General features: G+C 28.4%; 2 protein-coding genes across 2 annotated transcripts; both read right to left on the bottom strand.

The window, feature by feature from the left end:
- Positions 1 to 6,595: 6,595 nt before the first annotated feature.
- Positions 6,596 to 7,039, bottom strand: LOC125847390 (glutaredoxin-C9-like). Its single transcript, XM_049527020.1, has one exon. The coding sequence runs from the start codon at positions 7,037 to 7,039 to the stop codon at positions 6,596 to 6,598; it is 444 nt and encodes a 147-aa protein (XP_049382977.1).
- A 5,634-nt stretch (positions 7,040 to 12,673) lies between these two features.
- On the bottom strand, positions 12,674 to 13,137 carry LOC125847388 (monothiol glutaredoxin-S9-like). The gene is made up of 2 exons (XM_049527019.1): positions 12,998 to 13,137; positions 12,674 to 12,893 (listed from the first exon to the last, which is right to left on the bottom strand). The coding sequence occupies exons 1-2, from the start codon at positions 13,135 to 13,137 to the stop codon at positions 12,674 to 12,676; spliced, it is 360 nt and encodes a 119-aa protein (XP_049382976.1).
- Between the last annotated feature and the right edge of the window lie 2,742 nt (positions 13,138 to 15,879).

Genomic DNA, 15,879 nt, shown 5'->3' with positions numbered 1-15,879 from the left:
ACACAAATCTGGAATTTTCAGCATGACAGAATTTAAAGCTAACTAAAAAAAAATCATCTAGAAATATTCTGAAGGTATTAAATTCTGAATTTTGGATATGTTAGAGATCAAGAAGTCTAGTTTTTGAAAAATCAAACCGTTCTTGATTTCGATTTTTCTACAATGAGATATGAATTTTCTACGACAAACGTGTCAAGCTGTAGAAAGGGTGACGAAAATCAGAAAAAGGGAGGAAAACTACCTTGAATTATGCCCCTTTCGTCACAGGCTCGTAGCTCACAATCTGCAATTGAAGACAAAATTATGGATACTATGTGTCTATTTATAGATGTCATGTGGTGGGAATACAATCTCTCTCCTAGTCCAATTACAATTCCTTTTTTTGCTAGGACAATGAAAAATGATATGAATTTGAAATTAAGTGGGACTACAATTCCTAGTTCAACTACATTTTGAATTTAAATGGCATTATAAAATCCCTCTCCTAGACTAATAGCAATTCCTTTTTGGCTATGCTAAAGTAATTGACGGAAATATAGTCCTAGTCAAATTGGTTTTCTTATTGCTTTTTAACAAGCATATATTTGCCTCCTATCATGATTCAAATTGGTCAAATATATGTTTGAAAGTGGTAGATTCACGTGCCCACTCCAATTACATGTATTGGAGTCAGACAACAAATTAAACATTGCAGGGGAATCTCAAATAAATTATTATTTAATTAATACTTCAAGTCTAGTCTTTGAAAGATAAAATATCTCGACGAGACTTGAAGCAGGGGGCATTTGTAATCATTTAAAATTTATTAAATATAAATTTATAAAATGATTGGAATTATATTAAATTCATTAATATATTAGTCCAAATAAATATTATGGATTAATATAATTGAGTTAATTATTTAAATTCAATAAATATGAATTTAATTAAAGCCCGCTACATAAAGCCCATATGCCATGTCACTTAAATCTGATTGGCCGGGGGGAGTCCTCTTCTAATCACAAATCCTCTATTTTAAAACTATAAATAGGGGTCTTCATAAATCAGAAAAGAGGACCAAGAATTTTAACAAGAAGCTAGAGAAAACTCGTGGATCAAAAGCTGCAGATTTCTCTACAAGTTCAAGAATTCAAGCATTCAAGTTTCAAGAACATTCAAGTCTCAAGAACGATCAAGATCAAGAACGATAAAGATCAAGAATGATCAAGATCAAGACCGCCGGATTCAAGATCAAGCTCGAAGCCCTTGGATTCAACTAGAAGTCAAGATCAAGATAAAGTTTAAGTTCAAGTTCAAGATCAAGATAAAGTTCAAAATCAAGTCCAAGTCCAAGTCCAAGTTTAAGATCAAGATCAAGATAGAGATCAAGATCGAGATAAATCTCAAGTTCAAGATCAAGCTCAAGAGCCCTTGAATTATATTTGAAAAGGCGAATTCAGAGGAATAATAGAGATTGTAACACTCGCACTTTGAAATAATAAAAACGACTGTTGCATAATTTTCCGTTCTTGATTATTGTTTTCTCGACGCGAATTTTATTGTCTACAATACTTATTAAAAAGTAATGATTAGTATAGTGAGTTTATCATCGTATTCATATTAATTGATAGAATCTCAAATATATGTACTCTCTCTGTCCAACAATAATTGTCCACTATACTAAAAATAGTCGTACAACAATACTTATCCAATTTAGAAAATCAAGAGATAATTTTCATTTTGTGTCTATTTTATCCTCGCTATTAAATATTATTTATCATCTAACACAATTTTCAAAGCATTAAATTTAGTAAAGTCAAAGGATAATATAGTAATATCACTCCTATTATTTATTGTTTCTTAAGGAGTGTATCAAATCAATAATGGACAACTATTATTGGACAGAGAATAATTACTACATTTTCCAAAAATCTAACTCAATGTTATTAAATTAAGGGTATAACTGGAAAAAGAAAATTGTTCTTCCTTAATTTGTTAAAAATGACAAATAAAAAGAAAAATCAATTAGGAAACATTTGACAAATAAATAGCGACCGGGGGAGTAGTTGACTAGAGAACTCCACCGTTTAATCCCAAAGAGAGCATCTGATCAGGGCCATGCATCTAACTTATTTAGAGTCTGTTTGAATTGATTTATTTCAAGTGTTTTAAGTTAAAATAACTTTTAAGTAATTATATAGTGTTTGAATAAAATTAAAAAATGTTTTTAGTCAAAATAATAAAATCATAAATTGAAAATTTTAATTTATAACTTTTGACTTTTAAACGACCAACTAATAGTCATTTCAAATTAAATGGGCACCTAGTCAACTTTTGACGTAATATTCGTGGATTACAAGAATATAATTATTTGTTGTCACTCAATTTATGATCGCTAAACTAACGTAGAAATATTTTTTTATAATTTTTTACTTATAACCAACAAACTAACAGTCAATTCGAATTAAATGGGCACCTTGCCAACTTTAGTTGTAATATTCACAGATTGTAAGAATATAATTATTTAGTGTCACGCAATTTATGACCACTAACTAACTTAGAAATTCTAATTTATAACTTTTGACTTATAAACGACAAATTAATAGGCAATTCAAATAGGCACCTAGTCAATTTAGTCACAATATTTATGAATGGCAAGAATATAATTATTTGATGTCACACAATTTATGGTCATTAAACTAACCTACGCACTAAACATTTGTTTTAGTAAAAAAAAATTGGACCAGAAGTGTGAAACATGAGAACATCCAAGACTTAAGGATATGCATTTTAGTTTATTCTGAAAAAAAAATAAAGAATAAGAAATAAAATATCTTACGAAATTAATTTCCTTTTTTTTTATAGCTTTAATTTTTACTTATGTGAATATTTATTTAAGAAATTTTTTAGTGGTTACGTCATCCATTTTATCATCTGTCCTCATCTTTTCAATCCCTTTTTTTCCTCATTCCACAATTATCGTGAGCTTTTTAAAGTGACAAGTGCGTGAAATAGTACTATTTTTAAGTATCATTTGAATTTCTTTTTTTAACATTTATTAAGAATATAAAACATAGTTTACTAAATTATTTTTATTTATTAGTAAATACTTTTGGAGAGCTGAATATCATTAAAAAAAAACTCTTTTTTTAATATTAGAGATATAGTTAAAAATAATTATTATAATAATTTTTAATTTGAAATTACAATTTGAGATAATTTTTTTATGATAAAGCAATAATTAAAATGGAACGTGGGGAGTGTTTACACTCACAATTGAGTAGTTGACAGTCAACTATGTTAAGGTTTTACCTTGATTTTCTTACTTTATTTGAAATTTATTTTTTCTTAAAAAAAAGACAAAATATTATCATAAATGTTTTTACTTTTCATGAAAGGAAAATATATTTTTCTTCTATATTTGGTTTATTATTTCCTTAAAGGAAAACTTAGGAGATCTATAAATTGAAGAGCCCTCTTCTCATATCAAGAACAACAATAACATCCACAATGTAGTTGTTTAAGAGTCTTGTTTATGGGGAGATTTAATCTCTCTAAAGTTTCAATGTTTTTTTTTATATTAGTTTTGATATAATAATATTTGTATAAGTTTTTGTTATCTGATTTATCAACTATATGATTTGCAAATTGTAAATTTTCGCATGACGCCTTAATCACCTTTCAGAACCCAACAAACTATTGAATTAATACAAACTACTCTTTACATTTTTGGTTTTCACCATGTTCAGTATTCACATTGAGACTTGATTAGATTTGAATTTCTGTAAAAAAAATTATACAGAAGTAAAACATCTCTTCTAACAAAAGTGATTTCATATTTAGCTAAATAACAAACCTAAAATCTCTTATTAACATCAAATGAGTACTTATTATTCCACTGCAACCGATTAACTACTTCGCACATTATTAATACATCTTACTCGAGGCATTTTGATCAGTACGTATAGTTGATTTTTGTTTATCGAGTAGAATTGTTTCAGATATAATTATATTTGACTATCAAACTTGAATTTCCAAGAAGATTGTTGATATTCATGATTAAAAAAACATTTTTAGTTAAAATTATCTCTGGTTATAATATAATTCTTGATTGATTTTTGTTGTTTACCTGAATAATTTACCCTTAATTACTGAGTGCAAAAATGAGCAAAATAAATAATAATTCAGTATATATACGAATAAATAAACTTAATGAATTCTAAATCTGCATATGTATCAATTCTTTGGATGAATTTTGGTTAACTACAAACATATAAGTTTAATGCATTACCATTTAATGCTAATACTGGAATTAACTTCATCATTTTAAAATAGTTGTTCAATGAAATCAGTAACATTAGGGCTTTGATTATTAATTCGAATAAATAAGAATAAATTAAAAGAAGATAGTCCCATTCAACCTAAACTAAAATCAGTAGCAGATAATCTTAAAGTTGCTTAAGATCGTTAAACTTAACTATATAACTTGATGCATTGATGTGAGGATAAAAAACTTTTTTATTATCTTATAGTCCATTATTTTTTAGAAATAATATTTTTCAATTTATTTTTGATTGTCCAATATTACCACCACATAACTAAGAGGGTACATTTGAATTGCCACTTGTCCATAAAAAGAGAAAAAAAAAGAAAAAGAGATTTTCAAAGACATTAGACTCCAGCTGCCCTAAGCATGGGAACAAGTTCTCCCTTGAGATGAGTCTCTATAAGTTTATCAACTCCTCCCAATAGCTTCCCACCAACATATACCGCCGGCAACTCCCACGGTCCTCCGATAGCTTCACCAATGTCGCGGTTTTCTCCTCCTCCTCTACCTCTATCATCTTCGGGTTAACACCTAGTCTTTGCACCAAACTATTCACAGTAACGCACATGAAGCATCCGTGTACAGCCACAATTACTACAGCATTATCCGCCACCATCTTTGCAACCCTCGTTTTTCTCACCTTTCTGGTGCTCTGATTACTAGTGGATCCGTTGGATCCACCAGTAGCTGCAGCGGAGGATCCTCCGCTGCTTGTGGAAAAGAAATTATGGTGAGACATGATATTATCAAAAGGTGGTGAGAGAATAATGTAAAGTAAAAATGCTAGAAAGAATGAAATATATAGGGCCGTTACAAGTAAGAAGTAATAAATGAGTGTCATAGCTAATATCAAATTCATGTAATCTCCATCACCAACTACTTTGAATTTATTTTGACTATATCATCATTCATTTATAATCTCCGTCCCAATTATTATGATTTTTTCCCCACACTCCGAGCATATAACACGCCGAAACACGAAGGGTAAAAATCAGTTTTTTATTATTTTAAAAAAGTAAAAATTAAATATTTTTTTTTCCATTTTGACTATCATTTTAACTTTTTTCATGTTAATTAAGAAAATAATAATAAATACAAGCATAATATATTAAATTATTCTTATTATATTTTTTAGAATTGAACATTATTATAAAGAATTTTTATAAATATTAATTAGGGTATAGTTAAATTTTTTTTTATCAATTTTAGTTTTGAATTATTAAAATGAAACAATTTTTTTTTAATGTTAAAGCGATATTTAAAATGCTACGGAGGAATATGTACACTCACAATAATTTTAATATATTTAATTTGGATAATGATCAATTAAAATCATCAGAATTGGCATTATTGCCTCACAGTTGATAGTCAACTACTTACATTTTTTTATTTTTGCCAGCTGTCTAGTAGTCATTTTGAAATTCGATTAGATTTGAATTTTATAGAGAATTTTTACATTGTAGTAAAACATAGCACTTCTAACAAAGGTTATTTCATATTTAGCTAAAATAAAATCCAAAACTTCTGATTAACACAAAATTAGTACTTATTACTTCGCTACAACCGATTGACTACTTCTCACATTGACACATCTTACTTGAGGGCTGAGGCATTTTGATCAGTACGTATGGTTGGTTTTTGTTTATCGAGTAGAATTGTTTCAAATTATATTTAACCAATTATACATGGAACTATCAAACTTGATTTTCCAAAAAGACTATTGATTTTCATGATTAAAAAACATAATTACTAAAATTATCTCGATCGAGTTTTAATATAATTCTTAATTGATTTTTGTTGTTTACCTGACTAATTGACCCTTAAATACTGAATGCAAAAATGAGCAAAATAAATAAAAAGTGCAGTATACATACGAATTAATAATCTGATAAAGTAGTTGTTCAATGAAATCAGTAATATTAGGGGTTTCATTAAAAAAAAAAAAAATTAAAGGAAGATCCTGCAATTCAGCCAAGCTAAACTAAAATCAATCGCAGATGTAAGCTTATCTACTAGTACTTTACCCGTCTCAATTTATATTATGTGTTATTTATTTATTTATTTTTAGATTGTTAAAAAAGTATATCGTACATCCTTTTTAGAAACAATTCAACTTGAAATTTTCTATTTTATTTATTTATAATCACATAAATATCTATCGCTGGATCAATGTTTCAAAAGTTTCATTTCTTCCATAGATATATATAAAAGTTGATGTCCAATACCACTACATAAGTGGGTACATTTTAACTGCCACTTGTCCACTGAAAGAAGAAATAAAAAAGAGATTTAAAGCCATATGGCTCCAGCTGCCCTAAGCATGGGAACAAATTCTCCGTTGAGATGAGCCTCCATTACTTTATCAACGCCACCCAACAGCTTCCCACCAATATATACCGCCGGCAACTCCCACGGTCCACCGCTCCCGTCCTCAATCTTCGCCAGCTGCACCAAAGTCGCGGTTTTCTCCGCCTCTTTCACCTCTACGATCTTTGGATTTACACCTAGTTTTTGCATCAAACCATTCACAGTGACGCACATGAAGCATCCCAACACGGCCACAATCACAATTGAATTCTCCGCCACCACCTTTGCAATTCCCGTTTTTCTCACCTTTTTGGTGCTCTCATCATCGGGAGGAGGTGGTGATTCGCTAGATCCACTAGCAGATACAGCGGATGATGCTCCACTGTTTGTGGGAAAGAAATTTCGGTGGGAAGTTGTTCGACGCATGATATCAAAAGGTGGTGAGAAAATAATGTGAAGTGAATTAGATGATAGAAAGAGAGTGAAATATATAAGCGTTACAAATAAGAAGTAATAAATGACGTCACTAACTACTTTGAATTTAGTTTGACTATATCATCACTCATTTATGGTGTTTTTAATTTTAACTATACTTTCGCAATTATTATAATTTTTCCCCCCTCCGAGCAAATACGTCAAAACACATGAAGACTAAAAATCAAGTTTAAAGTTAAAAGGGCAAAAAAAATTGTCAAAGATTTCAAAAGGGCACATCAATTTTTTTTTTAACCAAAAGGGTAAAATTGCTCCTGACGGAGAGATTTTCTTCTAACAAAATTGATGTTGTTACTCCTTTAAAAAACATAAAAATCGTTGCCCCAATAGCGATTTCGTCCAAATTTTTTTTTCTTTTTTTTTTTTAAATTATTGTTGTGGCAGCGATTTTGTGAATAGTTTTTTAACAATGCTACCCCAGCAGTCTTTTTCTCAAAAAAAAAAAAATTTAATTTTTTTAAAAAAATTGAAATAGCTGCTATATAGCAGACATTTTCTTAAAAAAATTTAATTATTTTTATTAAAAATCGCTTGCCAGGCAGCGATTTTCTAAAAAAAAAAAACAAAAAACTTTTTTTAAAAATCACTGCTTTCTTCAAAGCAGCAAAATATTTAAAATGCAATTTTTTTTAAAATGAAATTGCTCCCTTGCAAGCGATATTTTTTTTTAAAAAAATTAACTTTCTAAAGAAAATTGCTGTTATAGCAACAATTTCAATTTTAAAAAGTTTTTCTTTTTTTGAGAAAAACGCTGCTGGTGCAGCGATATTAAATTATTATTTTTGATAAAATCGCTATTGGGGCAGCGATTTTTATGTTTTTTAACAGTAACGGCGTCAATTTTATCAGAAGAGAATCGCTCCGTCACGAGCGATTTTGCCCTTTTGGTTTAAAAAAAATTGATGTACCCTTTTGAAATTTTTGACAATTTTTTTTACCCTTTTGGCTCAGGACTCACTAAAAATCAGTCTTCTATTATTTTAAAAAAAGAAGTAAAAATTGAATTTTTACACGTCAAAACACACGAAGATTAAAAATCAGTCGATCATTATTTTTTTAAAAGTAAAAGTTAAATACTTGTCATTTTTGATATATCAAGGAAAGATAATTATATTTTTCATGTTACCCTCAATATTAAATATTTATTCTTCAAATTATTTTGGAAGATCTAGTACTAAATATCATTTAATAAGGGTAGTTTGATAAAATACTTATATCAATAATTATTTTCTTAATAAATATGTCAAGTTAAATAATGAAAAGTAAAAATGAAAGGGAATACGTTTTAGCTAAATTAAATAGATCTAGTTCACATTAAATGTTGCTGAGAAATCAAAGATGCCCTTATTGTTGTTTTATCTATCCTTGTTCTAATAATTAATCTAAATAACTTTAAAATCTTGCAATAATAAGTACATACAATTTATAAGAAGTTAATGTTATTAAATACTTCTTCCATTTCAATTTGTGTGACATCATTTGATTAGTCATAAAATATTAAGAAAAAGAATATTTATGATCTAATATAAACTTGAGTCATTTGTGTATAAACCATTTCATATATGGTTGAAAGTTGGTGGTAAAAAGCAGGAGCATTCACATTATTTGCGACGTATTTAATGACAAAAGATACAAAAGAAAATAGACAGTAATATTGTCATTTCAATGGTGAAAATTTATTCGTATAAATTTTTTACATCAAATAATGAAAGCATAATAGGTGTTAAACACATATAATTGTCACTTAATTATATTTAATTAATATAAATCTCGCTTTATTAAATCACGCAATTGTGTTAAGTTTATTTTACATCAAATTAATGAAAGCTCGCACAAAATTATCACTTAACTCTTAATTAAAAATATAATTAAAAATAATTATCAATTTTAGTTTTGAATTACTAAAATAACTTATTTTAGGACAATTTTTTAATGATAAAGCGATAATTAAAATGGGACGAAGGAGTATCACACTCAAAATAATTCTAATGGTTAATCTGGATAATGATCAATTAAAATAATTTGAAAAGTCATATTGTTTGCTTCATAATTGACAGTCAACTATTAAATTAATACTAAGTTACAAACTACTTCTCACATTTTATTTTATTTTGTCTGATTTCGGTATTCACATTGAGACTCAATTAGATCTGAATTTGTGTAGGAAAATTTTAAACATGAGTAAAACACACTTTTAACAAAGATGATTTCATATTTATCTAGACCACAAACTCAAAATCTCTTATTAACACTAATTGAGTACTTATTATCCCGCTGCAACCGACCAACTAACTACTTCTCACATTAACACATCTTGAGGCATTTTATGATCAGTACATATAGTTGGTTTTTGTTTATTGAGTAGAATGATTTCAAATATTATATTTAACCTTATTAGTTAGAATTATCTCTGGTTGTAATACATATTTTTGAAAGATTTTTGTTGTTTACCTGAATAATTTACCCTTAAATACTGAACACAAAAATGAGCAAAATAAATAAAAACTGCAGTATATATACGATTAAAGAAACTTAGGTATATCTAAAACTGCATATATAGCATTTCTTTGGATGAATTTTAGTTAAATACAAAGATATGTATATACTGCATTACCATTTTATTATAAATTGATGATATGAAATCAGTAAAATTAGGGCTTTGATTTTCTTGCATAAAAAAGTTCATGTTTAATACTACTACAACATAACTGAGTACATTTGAATTGCCACTTGTCCACAAAAAGAAAAAGAAATTAAATTTGCAATCCCCGTTTTTCTCACCTTTTTGGTGCTCTCATCACCGGGAGGAGGTGGTGGTGGTGGTGATTCGCGACTAGCAGATACAGCGGATGATCCTCCGCTGCTTGTGGGAAAGAAATTTCAGTGGGAAGTTGTTTGACGCATGATATCAAAAGGTGGTGAGAAAATAATGTGAAGTGAAGATGCTAGAAAGAGTGAAATATATAAGCGCGTTATAAGTAAGAAGTAATAAATGACGTTACTAATTACTTTGAATTTAGTTTGACTGTATCATCATTCATTTATGGTGTTTTTAAATTTAACTATATTTTCATAATTATTATATTTTTTTCTCACTCCGAGCATACACGTCAAAACACATGAAGACTAAAAATCAGTCTTTTATTATTAAAAAAAATAATTGAATTTTTACACGTCAAAACACACGAAGATTAAAAATCAGTCTTTTATTATTTTTAAAAAGTAAAAGTTGAATAAATTTTTTTGGCTAGTGCACCGATCAATTCGACCTTAGCTAAATATAAATAGAACGTTTTCATTTTTTAACTACTCTCTCGGTTTATTTTTGTTGTCACTTATTTCTTAAATAATTTGTTTTTTACTTGTCACATTTAATAAATAAAAAAAAGATAATTATATTTTTCATGTTACCCTCAACATTAAATATCATTTTCGAAGACCTAGTACTAAATATCATTTAATAAAGATAATTTGGTAAAATACTTATATCAATAATTATTTTTTTAATAAATGTGTCAAGTCAAATAATGACAAGTAAAAATAAAAGGGAATATATTTTAGCTAAATTAAATAGATCTAGTTCACATGAAATGTTCATTTTAAGAAATGAAAGATGCCCTTATATGTTGTTTTATCTATCCTTGTTCTAATAATTAATCCAAATAACTCTACAATTTATAAGAAGTTAATGTTACTAGATACTTTTTCCATTTCAATTTGTGTAACATCATCATTTGATTAGTCATAAAATTTTAAGAAAAAGAATACTTATAATCTAATATAAACTTGATCGACGTTTGTGTATAAACCATTTCATATATGGTAAAATAGAATTTTAAAGTTAAAAATTATAAAAAAGACCAGGGTGACAAAGTCAAACTTAAACTTTTCAAAAAAAAAAAAAAAACTGAACTTCTCAAGTTTGGACAGCTTATTGATATGCCCATTTACTAGTTTAACTCATTTCAGTCCAATGAAAATTAAGTTGATGTGTAGCACAACTTGACTAATGAGAATTTTTTTCAAATATTATTAAAATAATATATTTTTTTATTTGATATGTTTTATATAGTCATAAAGAAAAAATTAAATGTTTTAGGTACAAAAAAAATATTAAAAAATCGACAAATAAAATAATTAAAAGTTAAGAAAAATTGGGTGACTTGAAAATTTTAATAGTGACCAACATTTTCTCCTAAATAATTATTGAATGGGTCAATAATTTACTCATTTTAACTTCCGTCTATTTACGGATGAAGTAATTATTTTTATTTTTAAGTGGTGAAACCTTAAATGTAGGACATTTTACTTCTACCAAGTAAAGAATCTAAGTTAATGATTGACAGTTGGTGGTAAAAAGCAGGAGCATTCACATTATTTGTGATGTATTTAATGACAAAAGATACAAAAGAAAATAGACAGTAATATTGTCATTTCAATGGTGAAAATTTATTCGTATAAATTTATCCAAATTTTTTACATCAAATAAGGAAAGCATAATAGGTGTTAAACATTTATAATTGTCACTTAATTATATTTAATTAATAAATATCTCACTTTATTAAATCACGTAATTGTGTTAAGTTTATTTTACATCAAATTATGAAAGCTCGCACATAATTTATCACTTAACTATACTTAAATAATGAAAGCTCGCGCATAATTATCACTTAGCTATACTTAATTAAAATATAATTAAAAATAATTATTAATTTTAGTCTTGAATTACTAAAGTAACTTATTTTAGAACAACTTTTTTAATAATAAAGCGATAATTAAAATGGAACGAAGGAGTATCTACACTCACACTCACTCTAATGGCTAATTTGGATAATGATCAATTAAAATGATCTGAAAAGTCAATATTGTTTGTTTCATAATTGACAGTCAACAATTGAATTAATACAAAGTTACAAACTACTTCTCACATTTTTTTTTGTTTTTATTTTTGTCTCATTTCAGTATTCACATTAGACTCAATTAGATCTGAATTTGTGTAGAAACAAAATCAAAATCTCTTATTAATACTAATTGAGTACTTATTATTCCGCTGCAACCGACCAACTAACTACTTCTCACATTAACAATCTTGAGGCATTTTATGATCAGTACAAATATTTGGTTTTTGTGTATCTAGTAGAATTATTTCTAATATTATATTTAACCTTATTAGTTAGAACTATATCTGGCTGTAATACATATTTTTGAATGTTTACCTGAATAATTTACCCTTAAATACTGAACAAAAAAATGAGCAAAATAAATAATATCTGCAGTATACATACGAATAAAGAAACTTAAGTATATCCAAAACTGCATATATAGCATTTCTTTGGATGAATTTTAGTTAAATACAAAGTTGTATATTAATATACTGCATTACCATTTTATTATAAATTGATAATATGAAATCGGTAAAATTAGGGCTTTGATGGTTAAACATAACTATTTGACTTAATGTGATGAAAAGCTTATTAACTAATTTCTTCTTTTCGTTTTAATATTACTACAACATAAGTGAGTACATTTGAATTGGCACTTGTCCACAAAAAGAAAAACAAATTTTCAAAGCCATAAGGCTCCAGCTGCCCTAAGCATGGGAACAAATTCTCCCTTAACATGAGCCTCCATTACTTTATCAACACCTCCCAACAGCTTCCCACCAACATACACCGCCGGCAACTCCCACGGTCCTCCCTCACTGCCCTCAATCTTCGACAACTTCACTAACATCGCGCTTTTCTCCACCTCCTCTACCTCTACCATCTTTAGATTAACACCCAGTCTTTGCACCAAACCATTCACAGTCACACACATGAAGCATCCACGCACCGCCACTATTACAATTGGATTCTCCGCCACCACCTTTAAAATCTATGTCTTTCTCACCTTTCTTTGCTCTGATCACGGGGAGGTGGTGGTGGTGGTGATTTGCGACTAGTGGATCTACTAGATCCACTAGGAGCTGCAGCGGAGGATCCTCCGCTGCTTGTGGGAAATAAATTTCGGTGGGAAGGTGTTCGAGGCATGATATCGAAAGGTGGTGAGAGAGTAATGGGAAGTAGAGATGTTGAGTAAAATATATAGAGGCGTTACAAGTAACAAGTAATAAATGGCATCATAGCTAGTATCAAATTCATATAAACTTAGTCACTAACTACTTTGAATTTAGTTTGACTACCTCATTTTTCATTTATGATACTTCTTCTTTTTTTTGGTTAAAAGAGGAGATATTATATGATCATAATATTATGTATCAATACTAACAGAGGTGGCTGCATTATGGCTAGTGCATGAGTTATCAGGCCATATAACTTGGTTACAATTCAAATTACATTGAGGCTTATAGGCTTGTGAAACATGATTTTTTACCTTTTCTTCTTCTAGTATCTTCCAAACAAACCACGGTGGAATTCTCCATTCCTCAAAAAGTTGGTCCGATTTCATCTTCTGGCCTTCTTTGGCTAGCAGATCCACCACTTTATTCTTTCCTCGAGGCTCATGCCTGATTGGGGGGTTCCCCATTCTATGAATCAAATCCCTGCATTCATTTAAAATATTTGTGTGAGTATATATCTCTTTCATTTGGAAGAAAGTTAATTACCTCGAGTGAGTCAGTTGCTATCTCCAAGTGTTGAACGTGTAATTTTTCAGTTAGAAGAAATCCATATAATAGAGATGATAGTGCAGCATTTGTTGACAGTTTACATTAATTTTTGCACTATAACTAGCTATCCAATTCCCATCGGTGTCACGCAGAACAACCCTTTTTTTGTGTTGTGGTTAAAAGGCCCATCTATATTTAATTTATATCCATAGTTCGGTGGATCCCAACTAACAACATCTTTATTTTCCGTATTACATTTTCCCCTCGTGTCCTTCCCAGTTAAGTGTATAAATTTCATGGTTCTCTAGTAGGGATTGGTCATTGGGTTATTGTCTTTAGTATTGTTATGATAATTGTGGTTTCTAGATAGCCATATATTCCAAATATAGAAGGGAAAGGCAAGGCTCCAGTCTAACTTCTTGTTGATAATTCTTTTTTTAATCTTACGACAACTATTAAGCCAATCAACATCGTTTGAATCTGCTATCTCCCTGATTTCATTCAACATACCTAAATTGTCCCAGTATTGATGGACGTTATTGCAATGTAAAAAGATGTGTGTAATGATTTCGGGCCTACTACACATAACACAAAGAGGTTCAATATTAATACCTACAGAATTAAGGTAATGACAGATAGGTAGACGATTATGATTACAGAGCCACATAAAATATTTGATTTTATTAGGACAATTCAGGCTCCAGATCCAGTTGTAATCCTTAGTGTGCTGTATAATCATACTATGATTATCCTAAGTGTATACTTACTATATGTATACTTACGCAATTGCTATGATAAAAAATAAATAAAAGGAAATTTTTCGATGATTTTTCAATTTTTTGAATTAAGTAATTTGATATCCTTATACGTAAATATAATTAATTTGGTTGTTATGGTTTGATTTTATTATGAATTTTTTACCAGTCCGAGCCTATACGCCAAAACCACACCAAGATTAAAAATCAGTCATCTATTATTATTTTTTAAAACAGAATTGGATTATTAGTGTAACTCAATACTTTCTCCCTCTCAATCTGTGACATTATTTGACTAGACACAAAGATTATAACAATAAATAAGACTTTTGAAGTACGTAATCTAAAATAAACCTTAGTTATTTGAGCAAAAATTATTTTTTTAATGGTAAAAGGAAAATTATAAAGTTAATTGTTCTTAATAATTAAAAAAGTGACATTCTTTTTAACACATACGCCCCCTCTGTCCCTATTTACTTGTCCACTTTTCCTTTTATAGTTGTGCCTAATTACTTGTCCATTTTGACAAATCAAGAAAGGACAATTTTTTTTTAATCTATTATACCCTCAATTAAATGATTAATTACTTTGAAAAATGTAGAACTTTTCATCCACTTCATAATTAACAAGGATAAAATGGTACTCATTATGTCATTAATTATTTTCTTAATAGGTGTGTCAATTTAAAAGTGGACAAATAATTAGGGACAGATGGAGTATTAATAAGAAAAATGTGTCACATAAATTGAAATTAAAGGTGACAAAATCAAACTCAAATCACTCATGTTTGGTCAAGTTATTTACCTACCCATCTATATATAATATAAAGCCAAATGTAAAAAAGGTGATGTGGCACCTCTCTAAGGCCTCCATTGCTATTTATCTTTTTCCTCATTTTTTTGACTTTTTTTTTCTCTATTTTATCTTATTTTTTAATTAAAGAATTAATCATACTAATTTATTGTCTATAAGTTATTACATTAATTGTTAATTATTATACATATTATATTGAAGAACGGAAAAGGTCACTAACTGAAATCAATAAAGCCCAAAAAAACAACATTTTTCCGTTACTACAACTCATCAATTCATAAAAAATTTTATTGTCCTTCTCTTATTCATCCTTTTTTTCTCCTCACTACATTTTGTGCCTTTTTCATTATTTTCCTGCCTTAATATTTTGCAAAAATTAAATATAGTTTTATTTATTTTGTTAACCATTTAACATCATTAATCACTTTTTTCTAATACCTTTCTCTATTCCTTCTTAAAGATATTAGTAAATTACAATTAAGACATTAATATCAATATAAGTTACAATTTTACTCTTTTAATTTATATTATTCAATAAAGTTACAAATTTATTGATTACTATAAATACTAGAGCATATCTTCTTCACCAATAGTAA

The sequence above is a fragment of the Solanum stenotomum genome, chromosome 12, assembly GCF_019186545.1.
Source record: "Solanum stenotomum isolate F172 chromosome 12, ASM1918654v1, whole genome shotgun sequence".
In the NCBI taxonomy this organism is placed as follows: Eukaryota; Viridiplantae; Streptophyta; class Magnoliopsida; order Solanales; family Solanaceae; genus Solanum; species Solanum stenotomum.
Note: the sequence above shows the minus strand (reverse complement) of the source record. Positions and strands in the feature narration are given on the sequence as shown.